The following is a 24,084-nucleotide window of genomic DNA, read 5'->3' as shown; positions in this document are numbered from 1 at the left end:
ATCACACTCTTCAAAACTTTCAAACTATTGATGTAAGTCTAACTAGCCTATAATTGTTTGGACAATGTTTATCACCTCACCTTCTTTAAGTACTGGACTAACATTAGTCACCTTTCAATCTTCTAATACTCTTCCATTATTCAGTGACCTATAAAACATATTAACAAGCAGTTCAGAAATATAATCTTTAAGTTCTTTTAAAACTCTAGAATAAAAGTTGTCTGGTCCAGGGGATTTATCAATTTTTAGGTTTCCCAACATTTCTTCTTACAATTTCAGAATTTAATTTGATGCATTTTACACTGCTAGTTTTGCCAAACATTAAGTGCCATGGTTGAGGCAAAATGCTTGTATTTTCCTTTTTAAACACTGCAGAAAACATAAGATTAACATCTTGTAATCTTGCAAGGCTCTGTCGCCATCCTAAGATTTGGCTTACCCAGCATATACTAAAAGAATTCCTTATTATTTGACTCAACTCTCCTAGCCAACCATTTTTAATATACAGTGTTTTTGCTTCATTAACTTCCTTTTTAACCAGCTCTCTTGATTTCCTGTAGTTCTTCAAGCCCTTAGTATTTCCATTAAGTTTAAATTTGTATTCTAAAGACAGCTGGTATGGATATTAAAATAAAATAGAGAGTAACACAAGCTTAATTTCTTTAATTTATTATGTTTATCCGTAATATGATCTTTCAAAATTTATTAAACTGTAATGGCATATTCCACTTTTAGTCCATTTTTCTTTATGGGGAATATGTATGTCCTGTATGTATATTAATTTTTCCCTAAATGCTTCTCACATCTGTTCAAGGTGCCCTCCCAGCTCTTTAGTATAATCTACAGAAGACAGATTGTGTCTTATTTCGTTAAAATGGCTTCACTGAAAGTTGGAATTAGGGTACAATTCTTCTACAATTTGTATGTAGTAACATCTTGCACCTAATAGATGTTTCTACATAAGTGCTAACAAACTTGAACTCTATCATATTTACATTGGATACTAATATTAAATCTAATATAGCTTCCTCTCTTGTGGATTCCATCACCAGTTGGTATATAAAGGTATCCTGAACAATTTCCAAAAACCTACATGCCACACTGTAGGTCTTGAAATTTTCCTAATCAGTACTCCTGAAATTAAAATCTTGCATAATAACAGCATCTTTTTATAGCTACCATTCTTATTTCACCATTCAGTTGATTAAATTCTATAACTAGTAGGCTATAACAAATCCCAGTTACAAGACTTCTCCCTCTATGTCCACTAACATAAACAGACTCAATCTCAGTATTGTTTTCTTTTACCCCTTCCATACTAGTCACAGATCAAAGGCCATATCATTTGTTTTATTGACTCTAGTTTAAACTTTTATTGAAGTACTATTTTACAAATTTATATCACTTAGTTTGGTATGAAGCTTTAGATTATAATTCATATTTTTGTACTATACATTATTTAATTTCTTAATTTTAAAGTAAATAATAATAAAAAAGGCTTTAACATTGATTTTTGCATGTCAAGTGGTATGTTGATTGCAGCACTGGTTCAAATTAGATGTTTGTTGTGCCAAAATACAAAGTCTGTAGTTTTGTATGAATTGGGAGTTCAAATTACTGACATTGGAAAGCTAGAATATAAAATAAGAACCTTTTATCTTTTCTGTTTGCTGAGATATTGCTTGTATACTGAATCAAGCATAGTGGCCCCACTCATCTCTTTCCAGTTTTGAAAACAGTCACTTACATACACTTACTTTTATGAGACGTGAATAACCAGTCAGAAAGGCAGAATTCTTCCAAACAGTTTTCTTGGCCATTATTAGATATAACAGTGGTAACTATATCTTTTGAGACAAACCTTTGTGCTGATAAGTTGAGTCTTAAACCTGTTCAGACTTATTTTGTTTTTTTTGTTAAGAGTTAAGTACAACTTGTTACTAAACTTGATAAGTTATAATGGAACTCTGTGGTATTGATATGGTATTCAAAAATATATATATAAAACATTAAATTTTGTTTCACATCCTTCAAATGTAAAATTTCTGAAGGCTTAGCAAGCTATGATAAGCAGCAAACAAAATGCAAAGGTTATAAGTAGAAGCAATCATTGTCTGCTTCGCTTAATTTACTTTTCTGTGTTTTAGAAGAAATAAGTTTAAGAACTTATTTGTAAATAGTGATAATCTATATACATGTGTAATATATATAATAATTGATAGATCACTTTGCAAATGTTGTTTTTATATTCTTTGATACAGTAAAATGAGTTACGTCTTTGTAACTCCTGTGATGTTAGCCAGGCACAGGAGAAAGTCAGTATAATAAAATTATTAAATATATATTATTATAACATTTTAAGTCATTTAATCTAAACATTTGTGTTCTTGAGTTATAATATGTTGTCATCCTAGAAAGAAGAAAATCATAATTTATATTCATAATTTTTATGGTAGTTAGGAGATTTTACATATCTACTGAACATGTACAGATATTTCAATTTGATTATGAAAATAACAGATAAAATTTAAAGTTTTTTCGTAAAAAAACATTTAGTAATTATCTGTAAGTTTTAAAAATTTCACATGTAAAATATGAAAATTTTCTGATACGTGAGAATATTTTTAATCTTAAAATGAAAATTACTCTGCATGTTGGTGAGTGAATATTCTGAAAGAAAACATTTCATGAGAAAATATTTAAAATATTTTAATAGTTAATTCAGAAAATTTTCATATTTTACATGTGAAATTTTTAAAACTTACAGATAATTACTAAATGTTTTTTTACGAAAAAACTTTAAATTTTATCTGTTATTTTCATAATCAAATTGAAATATCTGTACATGTTCAGTAGATATGTAAAATCTCCTAACTACCATAAAAATTATGAATATAAATTATATTTTGTGTAAGAAAGGCTTATAATGGTTATCAACAATCTACAGAATTCTTTAAACACGTGCATACATTATCAAAAATCATAGTATAATTACTTTTGAGGATTTTTTTTTTTTCAGAAGTTATTGAAGGGGTTAATGTACTCTAACTTAACAAGATGAATTTCACATGTCACATATAAAGCTACTTCCCCAGTTTTGTTAATACTGTTTCTAGTAAATAATCTGTAGTTTAGGATTTCAAAACAATTCTCTCATCAAAGTTGTTCAAATCCAACCAACTGTCAGTGACAACAATAATATCAAAATCCTCAGTTTCCACAACTGCTTTGCACTCATTAGTTTTATTTCTAATACTCCTATCATTACAATTGTAACAATTAATGATACATTTTAAAATACATTCATGTTTTACACCTTATGACAAATCTTGGTTTTTCCTTATTAATGAATTAACCTGTGTATCTGATCCATTTTATTTATCAAAATGTGCCCTAACACCTTCAGCATGAATCCTGGGCAACAATTTACCAAATTTATTATTTATCTATGTCTTTGAGTTTCCAGTCTCAATACATTTTGTAAGACATCTTAGATGAATCCAAATACTTTTTAGCAATTTCACCTTGATAACATTGCTATCTCTTCAGCTTTGGGATCCTGTTTGATACCTGTGGTTATTTTCAAGATTCAGTGAAGTCCATATCAGATGAGTTTTGTTTTTATTCTGTTCTGTTCAACAGTATTGTTCATTATTTTCAAGGTGTATAGGTTTATGCAGGAATTGATTCTTGGTAAATAAATATACAAAAATTAGAATAATAACAAAAACAGTTCATTCAGTTCTGTCTTTTCTTCTTCTACTAAGAATGTCTCTCTATCTGCATTATTAAGAATTTGTTTAATCAGGACTCCCATATTATTTATTTTTTAGCATCCTTGATTTTCCTCTGTACAGTTCTACCCTATACACTGGAAATGGATGGAGGGTGATATCTGGTGGCTGATTATACCTCGGCAGTTCTTTTCCCACCTCTAGGTGCATGGCACGTATTGAAGATATTACAAGATGTCTCTGCTTCAACCATGTTGTCCCTGTGTTGTTGACCCCATCCTTGAAGACTGTTATTCTTTATGAGCATCCACGCATTTAATTGGTTGTGTGCCTTTGTGGCTATTGTTGATATGGATGAATGGAGTAAGATAAATCTAGGCTGCTCCCCTAATAACCTTTCCATTGCAAAAGTAGAACAAAGTATTTTTTCCCACCTGTTTATGCCATCACTTGTGTCTCATTTTTGTTTCCATAGGTTTAATACACCAGGAAAACTGACAAAAGTAACCTCTGAAAAGAATGTTTTTTTTCTGAGTTTCTTCAAGTCCAGTCTTTTTATAAAGCTGATCTGCTCCAGTCATTCTTTCTGGAGTTCATTTCTATGAACTATTTTCAGGTTCTGGATTCTACACTGACTCTACATATATCTTGTAGCCTGTTATTATATTCTCTGTAGCTTCTAGTTTTATATTTCTATGTTACAGCATTGGTATTCTGACTTTCAGTTTTCAAGAGATAACTCTACTTGATTTTAATTTTATATTTATAGTATTAAAATAAATTTAAAATAGGTACTTCTGTATTACCTCCCCCCCCCCATCTTACTTACATTAACATTTTCAAAATGACTGCAACTTTTGATGAAATTAATTTTTGATGAGAAATGAAAGCTTATTGAAGATTCCTGATCTTGTGTCATAAGTCACATGGAAGATGGGAGAGTGAAGATACATGGGTAAGTCACACATGCTCATCAATGTGTAAAGAACATTTAGAAATCAAGTAACATGTTTTGTTAAGAGCACGAGTTCATACTCAACAAGGACAAGCTTTCAGTATTAAACTCACTTAATTCTAAAAATGTAAAAGTTGAAAGATAACTGTGCAGATATCAGTATTTAATGTGTAAGTAACACAAGCCATTCTCGGTGGGACTACTGTGTTTAAAATGTTAGTTTCTAGATAACTTTATTAACATTTTATGAAAACAAATGACAAGTTATTTAAATTAAAATGTTCTATCAGTCTGAATTTTCAAAGTGTGAAAACAAAAAAATCTTCATATTTCAGTTCGATCTTTTCACCTCTTGAAAACACCCGATATGATCCTCTTAAGTGTTGCTACATTCTACACAGGTAGGACAAGCTTGTTGCTGTTAAAGAATGATTTATTTCTATAGTTTTGTGACAATGCAAGGTTCTATAGTTTTCAAACCATGCCTTAAATAATTGCAAATATTTTATTTTCACTAATGTTTATGTAAGGTATTTATTTCCAATAGTCCCCACAAATGTGGAGTTATTCCTAAAATACAAGTATCTCTTTAGAAATGTTATAAAACAATTACAGGTGGAGTATTTTTTTCTGTCCAGTCATATATAACAAAGATCACTTGTCTTTACTTATTATTTAATGCAACTTTTTCAAACTGCCAGATGTCATTTCAAAATGCTATTCAATACTATATAGTACATGTTGGAAGAATTGTTTAACTGATGGTACATAGTGTCAAATCAAAATGCCTCTCATTTACACAGTTGTAAGGTTGTGCTCCTTCTGTGTAAGAATGTTATACAGTTAGTCCATATAATAAATTATTGTATAGATTATTGATACATTAAGTAATATAGAATCTGTGGTTGTTAAGTCCTAACTTTTCAGACATTACCTTTTCTATTGAGATAGAAACATATAAATAAAAGATTTTTTACACATTGATGTAGTTCCATATGTATGTAATACTTGCACTAATTAAAAAAATCAGCTAGTATCAAACCACCAATGGAGAGAATTTAACAGAATTAAAGTTTCACATAAGGTTTTACTTGTTGTGCTTAGTAAATGTTTGTTTATTTTATTCACAAAGTTTCACCAGATTTATCTTGTATCATCACGTGGCATACAAAAACTGTGGTTAATATAATTTAATATAAAAAAAAGGATTGCATGATAATCTATAACAGTACTAATATACAAGCATGTGACTAATCAACTGTAAATAATAAAATAACCTAACAATGAACTGTCGAATTTAAGTATAATAAATAAAACTTTTAGGCCTAACTACTGAAATATGTTCTACGTACAAAACAGAAAGGAAATAAAATGTATATAAATGAACATCTTTGTTAGGAACAGAGTTATGTTTTTTAATTAATAAGGCTTATTTTCTGTTTTCTTCTTTTAATGTTGTCTTTTCTGCTGAGGATTTTACCTGGGAAGAATCAAAAGAATGATTGTTCTTATACATATGCTCAAAAACTTGAGGTGAAGAATTTAAGTGATCCCATAAATGAGTAGAAAGTTGTCTCTTTGTCTTGCAAATGTAACAGATTTTTTAATTAATTGTATACACATTTTATGAAGTATCATTATCAATATTCTTTTTGGATGCCACTATTAATGAAAACAATATAACTTTCTTTCTAAGATGTTCATTTATACATTATTTCAATTCCATTCCTTTTTGTATGTAGAACATATTTCAGTACTTAGACTCAGGCCTGGAAGTTTTATTTATTGTACCTAAATATGACAGTTTGTTAAATTATTTTATTTTTGCAACTGGTTAATCACATGCTTGTATATTAGTACCATATAGGTTTCTTAGTCATTCTTTTTTTTAAACTAAATTACATTAGCTGCAGTTCTTGTATGCCAGGTAAATCTGAAACATTGTGAATAAAATAAACAGAAGTTTTATTATGTACAGCAGATAAAAAACGTGTGAATTTTAAAAATATATTTCTTTCTAAGATTAAAGTTTTAGTTTTATATATATATACATAAAATGAAAGTTCATATGACTAACCACAAACTACTCTATCCACTAGGGATTGAATTGTCCTTCTTTAGTGGAGTGTATGGATCGTGTATAGGATTCACAAAGAGACTTGGGTCAGATTCCCAGAAATATGTAGGGATCTCAGGAATGCTTATTGGAATTGGTGAAATTATTGGTAAGTTTATCTTCTTGAATAATTATGTTTAAATTGAAGAAAACTCATTTGGTGTTTCATTACAATCTGAAAACAAGAAACATGGTAGGTAATGAGATATTTAAAGGAATCAACACCATTATATGTTTAAGTATTCATCTACAGGACATAATATAAAAATTCACAAATGTTTAAATGTAATGAACATGATAGGTATCAGTGAATATTAACTCTCATACGCAGTGATTGGTATTTAAATATGATGGACAAGACACATAGGGTTAAGACATTTTTGACACTTTTATATACACTTAGATTTTAACCCTCCTGAAACATGTATGTTAAAGTTCATTTGTCATGATCTTTTTATAGTTACAGTTAAAATCTAACTAAACTACTTTATTACTGTTTTTATTCGTTTATAAGACGATTCGCTTATAAGACGGGTCCCAACTTCACCTGAGAGATTGTCGATATTCTGTTTAGACTCATTTATAAGACGAAGGAAGGAAAGCAGGTAACGAGAGAAAAGTGAAAAAAATGGAAATTAATAGAAACCTAATTTTGGGTTTCGTATACGATATTTCGATTTCAGATTAGAAGGAGTAAAATAGAAGAGATAGAAAAGTGAAAATAAATGAATAAATCCAAACTCGGTGTTCAAGCATTTAATGGAATTTCATCAACTATTTTATTTACTGTATGATAAATATTCATATTTAAAACACATAACAAAGAACAATCTAATGCACAAAAGTTATCACAACATATTTCAGTATCAAAGTACGTTTATGCTAACTTTTAAACCACATTTCTTCAAAGTATTAAAAGAGTTTACGCAAACTGCACTTTAATAGAACACAGCAAATCAGTATGCAAGTTATGAAATTCAAAAGCCTTCAAATTATTCGTTGTCGCTATCTCCAAACAGTTCATAAAACTGCTCCTCGGACAATCCATCATCATAGAGGTCACATTCCTCCGTGTTCTCCTCCTGCTCTACGTCATTTCTGCCGCCGATAAACTCACTGAAAAGTTCATCATCCTCACTGCCGTCAATGGAATTCGAAATTCTGCATTTGAGGAACGATCTGATAAACTGAGTGAACTAAATTTATTTTCTATGTCTGTAGACCTCGCCTATAAGACGGGCCCCCCAATTTGAGCCCGAAATCTCGAGGAAAAATCCCCGTCTTATAAGCGAGTAAACACGGTATCAATTTGTCAGTAAACTTGACATCAAAATGTGGTTTATTTTTGAAGTTATTTAGTTAAATTTTCACTATGCGCTCGCATATCATGTATTGCTTTGCTTTAATTTGTCTATTTTAGAATTTTTGTCCATCCCAGTCTTGTTCTCTTAAGTGTTTGACTTACAGATATATTAAAGATGTTCCTCAAGCTCAGGGGTAAAATTTAAGATTAAAAGTGGCATCTGTTCTTACTTTAACTAGTTATATGCCATAAACTAAACTTCACCTGTTATATGTTTCCTAGCACATGCTGTCTTTAAAAATATTGGTAATTTTCTCGTACATTTTCTATTTGATTATTTATAACCAGTGGAAACAGGTTTTAATTTACTGCATTCCTCATGAGATTAGTTTACTCTCAGAAACAGTTCTGAGTTCTACTGGATCAGTTTGGTATTGCTGATATTTCATAGACAAGGTAAGAAAAATAGTTGGACATTGTCTTTTTTGTTGTGTATTAATATTTTGTGTTTTAAACAGGTATATTTAATATAAATAAAAAATTACGTAAACTAATAACAAAATTCTACAAATTGTAAGAGCAACTTTAGTGGAGATATTTGAGGATTAAAAACAAAAAATACAAGACCCATGTTTAACTAGTAAATTTCTTGTTTTGTTATATGTATTCTTTATTTGTTAGTATAATTATAACTAAAATGTAAAAATGAGAAACTTATTAGGTTTGATTGAAAAAAATAACTAAATTAAAAACTATCAATAACACAATTACATCTAATTAGAGTAGTGTGTAAGTTGACCATGCATGCTGTTAACTATATATTTTATTTATAAAAAGCTTCCCTACTGAGATAATCTGTGTTGGTGCTAATCTCAGTAGCTGTAAAACTGTGTCTAAATGTCTGGGAAATTTGAATTAGATTTAATTGTAAGAATAAATAGTGTATAGTTGTCTGGAACAATATGATCAAAAAAGTAATTTAAATATGTTTTGAATTTTCATGGTGGTTACAAGGTTGTTCAAGGGGACTGAGCCTCTATACATTGTTAGGGTAGAGAAAATAACAACACTGTTGGTTTCCAATGGTGTTTCAACTTTTTTTTGTACTAATGATACCAGTAGAAAAATAATTTTTTTAAACAATTCATCTAAGAACACATAGTGATAACATACACAAGCAAACAATGTTCTAAGATTGCCATAATTTATCTAGCTTTCTACTTATAGCATAACAGCTTTAAAATCTTACTTTAAGCTTCTTATGACCACTGCAAAAGAATCTTCCAAAGTGAGGATGAAATAGATAATCTATACTCAATAATGTAATATAATACATTATTTGACAGGTTAAAACCTTGGCTTTCTATTGGTTAATAATATAGCATAAATACCCAGAGAGAAGTATTAGTAATTTGTGAAGTAGAGGATGTGACAAGTAGGCTTAGTAAGTGGGTTCTATTTTCTGGTTTATGTCCCTTTAAACATACAAGAATAAAGGCTATAAAAATTATGGTTTGCCTGAGTAATATATATATATATTATAATGAGCAATTTATGTTGATTTCCATAACATCAGAGAAGTGTTAAATAAATTAGAGAAGAGGGAAGAACTAGAGAACAAACCAGTTCTCACATTAAGGGACAATAAGGATCTTTTTAAACATCTCCTTATAAAATTAAGAATTTAAAACTTGCATGGTATTAAAATCTATTACCCACATTTAGATGTTAAGTTTATTTGCATAAATTGATAATAAATTGACACTTATATAATGTTTTAAATGTATTTATTTATTATATATTTATTATTTATTAACATGTTGCTTCCGAGTTTATTCATCTACATACAACCAGTCCTCATTACTTGTCTTGTATGCATTCCTGAAAGTCATGACAAAAAAAAAAGGGCTAATTGACCCTTTGACTTGGTTGTAATACATGGAATATATATTCTGATGATGAAGACGATTCTATAGTAAAGTAAATGGCATAACGTTACTCATTGTTTTTAACACAGTATCTTAAAAAAAATTCATCAATCTACAGTATCACCTGAAAAAAATACATTAGTAATAAATCTAATTAATAAAAATGCATTGTAAAGATAAGTTAATCTATATATAACATCAGTGATGGTCTCAAAGCTGTCTGTGTGGAAGGGGTGGGAATTTCTGGGAGAGATGCTGGATCATTCACCTCCTCCACTCGTCCAGGTATAGCTGCCTATTTCGTAGCAAAAGAAATGATGGTAAGTTGTCTTGGTTTCTTTCTTTTGTCTTTATAAATTTCTTGGTAAACAAGACCTGTATCTTCCTTGCCACTGCATTGCTGTACTCCATGTCAGGGTCATTTTCAGAGATGAGTTCCATTACCTAATTGATCTCATTAAAGATGTCTGAACTTATTAAGGATTTAATAACTCTTTTTGGAACCCCTTCAGCATCATAAATTGCAGTCATGTCTTTTGCTTGTTGGTCCAGCTCTATGAGGACTTTGTCTGTCAAATGTGATTTAGTTTAGTTACTCCATCCACGTATCCTCATTAACACCAGCAAGATGTACTGTGTTGTGAATTTGAGGTTCAAAATTTAAAAAAGTTATTTGTACAGTCAGGCCACAGCTTTTTCCACACGCTATTCATGCACTTAACAGTCACTTGCTTCTATGACTCTAATGTTTATCACTGTCTTCATGATGTTACATTTGCTCCAAAACATCCTGATGGATATGCCATTTTTACCATTATGAACTGTGAAAATGTATGTTGCAGGTGAAATGCTTTGAAGACAGTAATCACCCCCTGATTTATGGACTGCAACACAGATGTTGTGTTGGGTGGAAGAAGCCATACTTCAACTTTAATTTCTGTTGCTAAAGCACTAAAGTTGTTTAGGTGACTAGGAGCATTGTTGAGGAGTAATAGTGTTTTCTTGGGAAGGTCACGGGTCTCACAATACTGTTTAACAGCTTGATAAAAATCTTGCTCTTGAAACATATCCTGAACAACCCATGCTTTTCAATTTAAACACCATATTACAGGTAGACTTGCCTTCCTGTAGCCCTTCAGTGCTTGAAGATTTTCATAATGATAAACAAACAAGAGTTTCCCTCAAGCAAGAGATTTAGATGGTCTTTAGCTAGAGTAGTATTCTCCTCACAGGCAATTAATTTACAAGATGGCTTTTGCTTCCAGAAAAGATTACTCTCATTGTCTTTAAATACCAGTTCTGGAGGGTATTCAACACTTTCTGTTATGGCTTTTAGAATGCCAGAGTATTTGTATTCTTGTGTTGGTCTGCACTTATTGCCTCTGCTGAAATTTAACTCTCTGAAAGTTCTGAGACATTTAAAGAGGTCAAACAAACCATTAAAAGTTTCTTCAGTTAAAACTTTCACTCTCCATGTAAACTCAGTGCTTTTTCCTTTATGATTCTCCTACTGAGGGACATATGTAACTGATTGTGATCCTCAATCCATACAGCTAGCAGTTTCCCACTCTCTCTATCTATCATGTTATTTCTTGTTCTTGTAATTCTAATTACACTTGTGGAACCAAAGTTTCATCTGCACCTTTGAATAAATCTGCTTTTCTCACTACAGATCTCACCATGGTTGGTGTAATCAATAAATTGCATGAAATATCCACTGCATGTTCACCAGCCTCAAAACTATACTTTCAGCTTTTTATCCATTTTGGTTTGTGGTGTAACACTACCTCTTGCTGTACACTTAGATATCTTAATTAAGACAGGGTGGGCACTTGAAAATTGAAATCAATGAAGAGCACAATTGAACTGGGAGAAACTGGATGACATTTCATTTTCCTTTCAAATACAAAGTTATCTTACAGTTCAACAAACTGTAAATGTGCTCTTATTAATTATTGTACAATTGAACAAACATTCCAGTTATCCCTGTTCTCTAATTTCTTTATAACCCCTCCAAATGTACGAACTTTAGCCTAAATTAATTGCAATAATATCATTCTTGTTCAGACAAAGCATAATTTTTCTGTCCTTCAATTTTGTTTAGTTACAGAATAATAAAATAGAAAATCAAACCTCTCCTGCCATGCCCACCTTTTGCATCCTCTTTCTCAGAAACTGCCTTTAATACTTTTAATATTATATCATTTATAACCAATAGAAAAAAGGTTTTAATCTGTTAAGTGATATATTACATTATGTTGCTTTCTCTACAGATAATTGTGAGTTTCAGTTTTTGTCCAAGCTGATTTCTCATTGGGAAAGAAATTGACAAGGTCAGTCAAAGTGCTAAATGTTATAAAGACTATAACAGAGTTAGAGGAAATAACCGATAAAATATAAACTTTTACCAAATACATGTTTGAAATTAGAGGAGGTATTAGAGATTATGCAAATGAAACCTGAGATTTCTGAGAGAAAGTAAAGAGTTTTTAATCTCAACATGAAGATTAATTTACAATCAGAGGTAGTTAAGTAAAGATACTTCTGTTCACAAAGATCTTTAGTAGAAAATACCCCATTAAACATTTGATATATATTTTAAACATGAAAACCATTTAATGTCTACTAAAGGTTTGACAAATTTTGTGAAGATGTGTATATTATATCAAAAGTTATGATTATGGAAACTTGTGAGAACAGTGTGGTTATGAGCTCAGTTGGATCAAAATCCATGTAGCAGTAAAATTAGTTTATTTTGAAATGATGAGTTAGAGAAACAACAAACAATGGTATGATAAGTACCAAAAACTGGCTGTACATTGATAATAAATAGTTTGATTAAATTAACTTGAGAGTTGTGACTTGTGAACTTTGACCTATCTGTAGCGAGAGAGTTAACTGTGGTGGACGGAATACGTAACATGCAACTACCAAAAATGATCAATGTTTTTTGCAAAAGTTCCTGGAAGGAAATTGGATCTAGCAGAGAATTAAGAAATAATACAGGTTGTGATGTGGTTCTACTTTATAAATGAGCCTCAAAGTAAAGTATATAGTTACAATTCTGTAAAATATTAAATTATTTGATATACTATATGAATCCAAATATCAATGTTGCCAATTTTAACATTCAGTTCCAGTAATTATAGTTTTGTATTGTGTTATGTTTCCTGAATGTGAAATTATTTTTTTAATCTTTATCAATTAAGGTGGTGCCTCTTTTGGAATTCTTGGGAAAAAAACAAACCAGTATGGAAGAGATCCTATTGTGATACTTGGTTACATAGTACACATGATCTCATTTTATCTTATCTTCATCAACTTACCAGAAGATTCTCCATTTGAACAAACATATGCTCCATCGTACATCAGCAGCAAGTCAGTGAAGTCCAGTTTACTGTTTTTTACATCTCAAGTAACTTCATATACTTTCCTTTATTTTTGGTAACCATTTCTTTGTGAGACTTTTAACTCTTCACAGGATCTCTTTTCATATCAAGAGCCTTAACTTTTTGACAATTAGACAAACAAATGATCCACCTATTGTTACTACTACTTTCTACATATGCGTCTTGTTAAACATATACAGTGTTGACTATTACTGTAGTTTCAGTTTTTCTAGTAACCACTACTTTACTGCTCGTGAAACTCCTAATGTGCATGACCTCATTCTGTCAAGTACACACTGTTTTCTGTATGACCTCACTGTGAAACTTGTACTCTTTAGAAGTAGTTCCTTCTTACTAACTCACTCTTCCAAATGTTATATTTGTGAAATTATTGTTGTCCTTATGTCATACACCTTGTATATGTTTATTGCTGTTTTTATTATGTCAGTCGTGAGTTTGTATGTTTTGAAAATAATAAAACTAGTTTGTCTAGAAGTTTTTCAGTTTGAAATTTAAGCTTATCTTAATTTAGGACATCACTGAACTTATTAAATAAATTTCTTGTTTGTGATGAAGTACAATACAGGAATTTTAATCTCCATAATTTGAAAATTATTCAATTGAATACTCTAGGAAAGTATGATGTATTTCTGTCCAGTAATGTTAGTGTGCAACTGAACGTAGTCTGAATTTGTTAGTTGTCATCCGTAGAGACATTGATTTAGTCAGACTGATGTATATACTGCATCCCAGCGGGGACATTATGAAATGTTGTTGATAAGGGTATTAATATGTGAATTGTCCATGTTTGTTGAATCACTTTTTTTCGTGTAAAAGTCTACTAAACATTAACAAAATGATGGTTTTCCTTAATGCTTTGGGGTCACTTGAGTTGTTAAAAAGTGCTGTATTAGCATTTTTTAATGCAGTAACCTTTTATCTTAGTTGGAAGATCAATCATTTGGTACCTAAGAGATATTTGGTTCAAAGCTGCTCCAAGGAAATCTAAATAAATTACATTACTATCGAGAAATCTAGCACCAAACCTGTAGCAGTCCCACAACCCTGATGTAAGGTCTTTGTTTGTGAGAGTTGGAAAAATGTTATGATTTGAGTTGCTGAATAGGACGTTTCTAGCAATTGCTAGTGGTTTAAGTCTTTATTTCAGTTGGTAGAGCAATCCTGCAGCATCTAGAAGGTTCCAGATGTTAGTCCTAGTTGAGAAAGAAAACAGTTAGATAACTAGAGATGTAACGAGTAAGGTTATCACATAAGTACTTTAAACAAGTTTGCTGCTGAGTTTTTAATTGTTATTTTTAAATTTAACAAAGATTTGTGTATGTTACAAACATAATAAAATTCCACTGATGTCACAATAACAATTATTTCATCCAAGAAAGAATATATTAATGTAAATGATTTTTACTTCTGTTTATTAACATGAAATTTCATAAGTGTTAAGATTTTTTTTTAATTCATTAATGCATGTGTTTATTTTTATAATGTGACTAACATTTAGCTCAGTGTTAACAGTTCATCTTAAGATACACTAGAATGACACTGAAGAAAAATCTAGATTTTTATCTTAAAATTTTTTCCTTCTCTTTTTTAGTGTGTATATTGCCTTATTGTGCAGTTTTTTAATAGGCTTTGGAGACAGCTGTTATAATACCCAGGTATGTATGAATTTTTTTAGATTTTCATGTATTTCTAGAAATTCAATTAAAAAACTTCTTACATTACCTCTTATCCAAAGGGTAATATAAAAAAAATAACTAAATAATTCTAATCCAACAGTGACTAGATTGAACAGTGTATACAATAATAAAATTAACAGTACAGTAGTATTATCATAATAATAGTTGTCACTGGCTAATCTGCCAGTGTGTTCAGAAACATTTATTTTATTCCTATTTTTAAACATTTAATAAAATTAAAACAATACTTCATAACACAAAAGATAAAAACATTTTAGATTTTTTTTTTAAAAAAGTACCTATATGAACAAGGTGTGAATGTAACAAAAATATGACAAGCATTCTCTCCAATTCGTCTGTTATCTTAGGTTCATGTGTTAATTTGCTTCTTGCTCTTCTGGCAGTGCCATATTAACCAGATAAGCCTTGGTTTTCTCACCTTCATTATCTTCAGGAATGCCAACCTCTTATGCTTCCTCTCTGGCCATCCATTTTTCAGCAGCCTCAATTAGGTATTCTTCATCCAGTGACCACTGTTCTCTGGCTTCTATGTGGTCCATTGCATGACATTAAGAATTGACCTCTCACATGACATCTTTTCTTAACACAGGCCATTTAGCATTTTTCATTGGATGTTTATCAAGAGAAATAGTCTACTTGTCATAAGTTGTTTCTCATATCACTGTGCTGCATGTTTCTCTATTTCTGAAATGGTCATTCAACAAAGATTTAGCATCTTTGTCCTTCTCCCTGTACAAGACAGCTTTATCTGCTACTTTTTTGTTTTTCTGAAAGAGGTAAAGTTTTTATTACCTGGTTTTGTTATTGCTTTTAAAATATTTTGGGATTATCTGTCCTCATTGCAATTTCCATGTTCCTAATTTTGATATCTTTGTGATTCTCCATGTCTTGTCTCATTCACTCTTTAAACCTGTAGTGTCATATTCCTTATATCATCTTTTTATTAAGATTTATTTTCTTCTATTAATGGCAAGTGGATGTTGATGTTTGAATGTGTTTGATTCATGTTCAGGTAACATATTTCTTACTCTGAGCATTTGTTGGAGGAACGGAGACTTCAAGTTTCATCTCGTCAAATGCACTATATTTCAATGACCATGGCAGCTTGATTGCATTATCTACTAGAAGAAATGTTACAGGCTTATACACGGACCACACCTAATACATTTATATCTCATTACACAAGCTTCCAATGGTTCTATTGTCTTAAATTTTTACATGTTCTACAGTCTTTCTTATACAATGAATCTAATAATAATATATATTTTTCACCATGGTGTGCAACTTTTCCACAAAACATCATATGTACTTTTATAAAAGTGACTCATTTTCATTGAAATTTGGTCACATTTTGTTATGCTTAACTCTTTTGACCCAAGTATCCTTCACTGTGTATAATAGTTTCAGTGACTTATATCCAAAATTTATCCAACTACTTTATGTTATACCAATTATATGGCATAAACACTGAGCTAATAATCCATATTTTAATAGTATGAGTTTTAAGTTTTAAATTGTATTAGAAAATATTTTTTGAAAAATCTTGAACTTCTCTTAGTGCTACACAGTAAAGACATTCTTCTCTATTTATCTTTTCTTCTCTATTTGATCCACCACCCTTTCAAAATGTAAGAAATTAAATGCGAATTTCTCTCCATCGAGTCATCATTTCTCATACAAACCATAATTTCTATAGCCTTCAGTTTTGTTTCTTTACAGAGCTATAAATAAAAACTCGCACCCCTATTGCCACACCTACCTATTACGTCCTCTTCGGGCTGTTTAAATAGTTCTCTTTTGAGTTTAACTATATAGTACCTATAACCACTAGAAAATCAAGGTTTTCATCTACCAAATGACGTATTGTATAACACTTTCTGAATAGAAAAGTTTCAGTTTCACTTATAATACAACTTTGGTTTCTGTGGGAATTACAATGGCTAGCTTGGATCAATTTTTAACAGCTCTTGTCATAGTTAGAAAGCCAGAAAAATTATGAGAGTTTGGGAAAAACCTACTTTTTGTGTGTTATTAATCTGTTTTTTGGTGCATTATTTAATTAAGTAAAAATCTTTTATTACATACTGCCATTAGCATAGAATATGTGGGCTTAAATGTTTTCAACAATAAACAGTAAAAAAAACAAAATGCACACACAAAAAACAAAACAAAAATAGAGATTGGGTAAATAATTTATTTCTTGATTTTCATGTTCATTCTTTATTATTATAAAAATAACTAAACTGTAAAAAATTGAAATTTTTAAGGTTACTTGAAATGAGATGAATAATAATAATTTTAAATTTTTACAAGGCATGCACATGAGCAGTGCATAGGTAATGTAATTTGATAGTTTAACTTGAGCTGTATGTGCCCCACATGATTTACAACTTATTGTGGTTTGACCAGTAGTTAGACATGGTTCAAACGACAGTAAAACAAAATTTAATTATAAATAGATTTACACTCTTACAAACTTAGAGCTCGATAACTGTATGAATTATATAACTGTATGAATTCATGTGTTCTAATAGTAACTTCTTTTTTCTTTTTGAGATATTTCTGATTATTTGTTTCCTAGTGATATTTTATATTTTACAGATGTATTTTTCTTCCTGTTTTCAAATGGTAATTCAGTATTATTCTAGATGTATTCTGTTGCATAGTTTCAATGTATTTTAATGGTAATTCAATATTATTCTTGATGGTAATTCTTTGTTGTTCAGATGTTTTTAACCATGATATGTTTTTTTTTTCTGATAGTTACTCTGTTTTTCAGATGTATTCTATACTTGGTTCTAAGTATTCTGATGATAGTGCTCCAGCTTTTGCTCTCTTCAAGTTTGTACAGGTAATTACAATAATCTTGAGGATTTGAAGATTATTATAATTTTAAATCTTGGAAATTTTCATAGTTATTCTGAAGATTTTTAAACTAATGAAGATATAAAAATCATGAATGAAGTATTGTGACCCTGGTGAGCTTACAGTTGGTGTTTTTAATATAGTAAGAGATTAGTAGTACATTTAGTAGAATTTTTGGTTGTAATGGCATGCTTCTGCCTGTTTCTAGAATGGGATGATGTTTTGACCTGTATACTGAAGCCTTCATTCAGGCCTCAGTGGGACAGTGTTTTGACCTCTATACTAAGGGCATCTTTTAGGCCTGAGTATAATAGTAGGCAGGAGAAACTCATTAAATACAAACCTCTACTGTATCTAAGCTGCTTGATATGCCTTTGATACTTTACTTTTTTATTTAAAAATTGTTATTTACTATTCTAAAATATTAAATAAATATAAAGAAAGTTTTATTTAAAAGCTTGTTCATTCAATAAGAATAAAACAAAAGTTTAATTAATAGACAAGAATACTATAATTATAGCAACAAATATTTCTTTTAATTGGACAATTCAGAGATTACAAATTCTATCATTAATCAGCTACAATGGAAACAAAATTAAATGCACGCTCACACACAGACAGAGAGAGAGAGAGAGAGAGAGAGATAGTACTTTACATTAAATAAATAATATATTAAATAATTTGCAGTATTATGATGTACAGTTAATTACTTGCATTTATAATTAGGCAGAACAGAAAGCTGTGAATTAACATAAAGATAGCTGGTAAGGAGTGTAGGTTACCGTTTAGGATATGAAGTTCACTTACAATTGAAACACAAATTTATTGAATTAGAAGTTCATTTTTAGACACTTCTGAGGTAAGATTTCTTTTTGGAACAGTTTATTGAAATTTAGTCGTTATTGTTTTGGTTGTACATGTGTATCGGAGTTTGGAAGGGTTAAGAACATTTTACTATTTCTTGTGAATACTCCTGTATGTTCAAAGGCTCATGTAATCATTTTGCCATTGTGGGTGATTTCACAGTGTATTTGAAAACAACACATGATAATGCAGGAGTACACATGAAATTTTCAGTTCTAAACATACTGTAGTTTAATCTGTGGATAGTGTGTTTGAATTTTTTTTCTTTGATTTTAGGACCTAATAAAACAGTTTTATGCTTCCATAAGAAAGAAATGACCAGTATTAGCAGATATTTAGAAGTAGCATGTGATTTTATGATAAGATCTGTTCTACTTATGATCACATATTATGGTTTAAAGAAAACATGTGACCATTCTTTCTTGGGATAATTTATAAAGAGGATATCTCTGAAAGGATAGAGAGTTAGTCAGAAGAAATGTTGAGAAAGTTTAGCTCAAGGTTATGTTTACCAGGTTTTGAAATTGCAAGAATATAAGTTTTTGTAAATGCATTCTTTTGATAGACAGATGTTGTAACTTGCTTCTTTAGTCTGTTGAATCAAACTTCTAGGAAGCATAATTTTAATTTCTTCTTTTAATTTCACGGGTGGATTTATTATAATATGTTATATATAATATTAAATAAAATTCAACATGTTCATTAGAGTAAGAGTCATTGATGTACTCTATGAGACATGTTTGTTGCTGTAGTGTTTTTGATTGCTATTAAACTTTGATTCCTGTCTGACAAGTTTGTAGGAGATAACTTTTTTTCAGATAAAATGGTACAGTAGAACCTTGGATAATAGGTAATGTATCATTAAGGACAGACCTTTTAAGTGTTTCTTTTTTCTACTATTTGTAATCAAAGTAAATCTTACAATAATGGGCACCTCGATGTTCACAATTAGCTTCTCTATGCAAAAATTCTATAAAGCAGCTAGTTATCCCTTTTGCTGAGGGCAGGTTAAAGTGTGCATGTCATGAGCTCTTAGAGAATTATTTTGTTAAATATACTATTACTCATAACACTAAAAATATTTTATTTTTAAATATTTTTCATTTATTCTTCTATATTTTCATAAAGAATAACTAAAATTTGGCCTGGCATGGCCAGATGGTTTAGGCACTCAACTTGTAACCTGAGGGGTGCAGGTTCAAATCCCTGTCACACCAAACATGCTCACCCTTTCAGCTGTGGGTTGTTACAGTGTGATGGTCAATCTCACTTTTTGTTGGTAAGAGTAGCACAAGAGTTAGCAGTGGGTGGCAATGACTAGCTGCCTTCCCTCTAGTGTTACACTGCTAAATTAGGGACGGCTAGAGCAGATAGCCCTCATGTAGCTTTGAGCAAAATTCAAAAACAAACAAACAAAACCAAAACATAAGCATTTGTGAATAAATAATATTGGTTGGCGAATACATTTGCTGAAAGAGAAATAGGATTTTATAAATATTTCTGCTTCTTTGGAATCAAAGTGAATGAAGAAATTTCAACAGTTCCTTGAGGTGACAAGGAAAACAACATTTCACTTATTGAGCTGATGGTGCATCCTTCAAAGAAAACCAGAAATAAGAAGTTGTTACTACTGCACAGGCTAGGACAGAGATGCTCAAGCCACAGAAGAATTTGAAAAGGGTTGGAAGCAATGAATTGCTAAAGAAATTGTATGAAATTCTTCTCAATGTGATGATACAACTTTGGGTGATAAGAAACCAACCCCTTTGCCAGAACTAGAAGCACCATTAAGTCATCCATGTTTGCACAATAATGGGCTGTTGACCTGAAACAACTTGCACTTGAGTGAGGTTTGACAAACATTTTAGACACGCCATTACTCTTAAAGTTCAGTTGCAACATCACCAGAGTAAATGTGGCAAAGAATCACTTATTTAAGACTATTTCAAAGTGAACACATAACCAATGACATAAAGAATAAGAGTATAAGTTTGGTATACATTATTTGTGTTAATGTGTGTGATGTATAAATGCATAATACCTTTTTATGTGTCGTTTTATTTTCATACTTATGGGAAATAAATAAAACATGCATATTTCTCTGTTGCATTTATTTAATGTTTCTACAGTGTACATAGAAACAATGTTTACATGTGTGTAACAAAAATTTCTTTAAATGCATACACCAAATAAAATGGAGGCCTCAAATTTCAGAAATTTAGTATGGTCAATACAGAATCCAGCTTTGCCAAAATGCTCTCTATAGTAAGACATCCTTAATACAAAAAATGGATTATGCAAAGTTGATAGGTTGCCCTTTGATTTCGAGGTTCTACTGTATATTATTATTCTAAATTTTATTTTTTGATGTTTAACTAATATTATTTTTTTTGTATTTTCAGCTTTAATTATATGTGAAATGTGTATTTATTTATGTAATTCGAGTAAAATAAGTATAATTAATGTCTCATAAATCCCTGTATACACATAAAAATTATAACAAAATATTTATAGATTATTGAATAAAAAATATTTATATTTTCAGTCAATAGCTGCAGCAGCGACATTCTTTTATTCCAACGTGATAAAGCTTCAATATCAGCTGCTAATCCTTGTTGTATTTGGAACAATTGGTACCCTGGCTTTCTGCAGAGTAGAGTGGGATACTTTTAGTGTTTCTCATTATAATGTAGAAACTACAGATGATGGAGAAGAAAAGAACTAGTGAAAGTTATGCTAAAATAAAGAGAAACTTTTTAAATTTTTTCTTCTGCAAATATTTGTATTGAAAAACTTGTTTTTTATGTAAACAGATAATAAACTAAGTAAAGTATTGTACTGTATGTGTTTATTGTACAGTAATAGTTGCTAAAATTTAGGTTTATAAAACTCGCTACACTAATAGATGCTAAAATATTTTTAAGAATTACTTTTATCTACAACTAAATACTGAATTCCTTTCACTTGCATTGATTCAGGTTTTAATAAAAGCATTTAAACTGAATAGTTGTATACAGACTTATAGTGTCATAAGATTGAATCACTATTTACTGACTATTTATGTAAGGACTTTGTATGGTTTTGTCCATTCATCCCTATTTTGTTTCTGTAATTTTTTGACACTGCCATCCTTACATCATACTTAACATTTGAAATCTTTTTCCACTTCTTGTTAATGTTTGTATGAATTTGGACAAAACGTTTACTTTGGATGTAAATTTGAATAAATCATCGGACCACAAATATTCTACTTACAAAATTTCAGTTAATGTTTTCATATTCTTTATTTAAAGTTCATCTGTCCTCTCCAGTAGTTCATCATTAAGTTTGAGGACTTATAACACTAAAATTTGTGATTCTGTTCCCATAGTTCAAATAACCCACTGCGTAGCAAAACACCTTACAAGAAACTGTTTCTAGCTTACTATAATTTCCATACTTTTTGTACTGCCATTAGCTTATCTTGACTTTTATACTAATATTTTGTTTCTTTTATTATCAGTTAATCTATACTGGTAATTTTTGTACAGTGGCAGATTTTTTCTAACCATTTTGGTATGCTTCTTTTCTATTATTAACTTACTCTAATTTGTTTACTTTCTTTCTTCTCCTACACTGACTTATTTTTCTCCAATCTTTCACTTCATGAACTGTTACTAACACCACTAGTTTGATTTGACTTGTACAGTTTGTTTTTTATACCACATATAGTTTACCTAGTATATTTCCAGTACAACTAGTGTTTTCTCCAATCTTCAGTAATTAGTTCTTACCTCATTATTTCTTGTATTAAAACTGGCTTCCCTAATCTGTTTTTCTTGTATCACTTCTCGTCACAATTCGCTTCTCTATTTCTTTATTGTATCACTACTGGTTTTCCTACTATTCTGTAGTTCCTTATTGTACCACTACTGGTTTCTCTACTTTTCTGTAGTTCCTTATTGTACCACTACTGGTTTCTCTACTTTTCTGTAGTTCCTTATTGTACCACTACTGGTTTCTCTACTTTTCTGTAGTTCCTTATTGTACCACTACTGGTTTCTCTACTTTTCTGTAGTTCCTTATTGTACCACTACTGGTTTCTCTACTATTCTATAGTTCCTTATTGTACCACTGCTGGTTTCTCTACTCCTCTGTAGTTCCTTATTGTACCACTGCTGGTTTTTCTACCCTTCTATAGTTTGTATATTTTTCTATGTTTCCATGTTTTAACATTATTATATTTCCACTTTTTTACTGTACCACTTCTGGTTTCTCTACTATTCTATAGTTCATTATTGTGCCACTGCTGGTTTTTCTACTATTCTATAGTTCCATATTGTACCAGTAATAGCTTTTCTCCTCTTCTGTATTTTATATTTTGCTAGTTGCTGGCAGCTCTACACTTCTGTACATTTTTATATCACTTTTAATTAACATATTTTTTTGTTTATGTTACATTATTTTTTATGTTGAGGTCTTGTAAGTTTAAATCCAGTTACTAAATGTTGCAGTATACTTACCTTAATACAAACACGTTTTGACATGGATAATTTTTTTTAACTTGTACATTCTCAGATGCTGTTGTGCCTTATTATCATTATAAGATTACAGTTAGTCTTTTTGAAGACTGATTTTTCTGTTCTTACCAGTAACACTGCTACAGTAGCATTACTCTCAAACATGGCAACAAATGTGTGTATTTATTGGTAATTGTATTGAAATTTACAACAATAATAATCACACTCGCAGAGACTGTTAGAATGTTAAAAGTTGATACTAGAAGTAGTATAAAGTGAAAACTGGTAGACTCAACGGATAATTCGGCATTAATGTTAACTCAAAAGTGAACGATAACGGCGAAATAACAGTACATTTTTTGTGTACGTTTGGCCACAACAATGTTTATCTTACGAACTTACAGGTGTCCATTCTTCAAATAAAAAATAAACAAGCAGAATACTGATGGAGAATTACTAAAACCCTAACGTTAGATTCTCGCTAGATGATAAAGTGATAGTCAATGTAACAGGTGTCAGGCCTGTTATTGTCTATTGGTAAACCACTTCAGCTTGTCGACCGACACACCTGATACTTTCATTTTATACTCCCACGCTCAAGTGGTTAGGGCGATTGACTCGTAATTTGAAGATCACGGTTTCAAATCCCCGCCACACCAAATATGGTCACCCATTCAGTCGTGGGGCGTTATTATGAGCGATCAATCCCAGTA

The 24,084-nt window shown here is 30.5% G+C and overlaps 1 protein-coding gene across 1 annotated transcript in view; it reads left to right on the top strand.

The window, feature by feature from the left end:
* The window catches only part of LOC143241043 (UNC93-like protein MFSD11), a 60,436-nt gene extending 38,728 nt beyond the window's left edge, over positions 1-21,708 (top strand). Inside the window, 6 exon segments of the mRNA XM_076484504.1 lie at positions 5,025-5,090; positions 6,789-6,914; positions 13,246-13,414; positions 15,038-15,101; positions 17,923-17,994; positions 21,418-21,708. Coding sequence (XP_076340619.1) covers positions 5,025-5,090; positions 6,789-6,914; positions 13,246-13,414; positions 15,038-15,101; positions 17,923-17,994; positions 21,418-21,597 — 677 coding nt within the window. The 3' untranslated portion in view covers positions 21,598-21,708.
* Positions 21,709-24,084: the final 2,376 nt, after the last annotated feature.

The sequence above is a fragment of the Tachypleus tridentatus genome, chromosome 13, assembly GCF_004210375.1.
Source record: "Tachypleus tridentatus isolate NWPU-2018 chromosome 13, ASM421037v1, whole genome shotgun sequence".
Taxonomy (NCBI): domain Eukaryota; kingdom Metazoa; phylum Arthropoda; class Merostomata; order Xiphosura; family Limulidae; genus Tachypleus; species Tachypleus tridentatus.
This window is presented reverse-complemented; position numbering and strand designations above follow the sequence as displayed.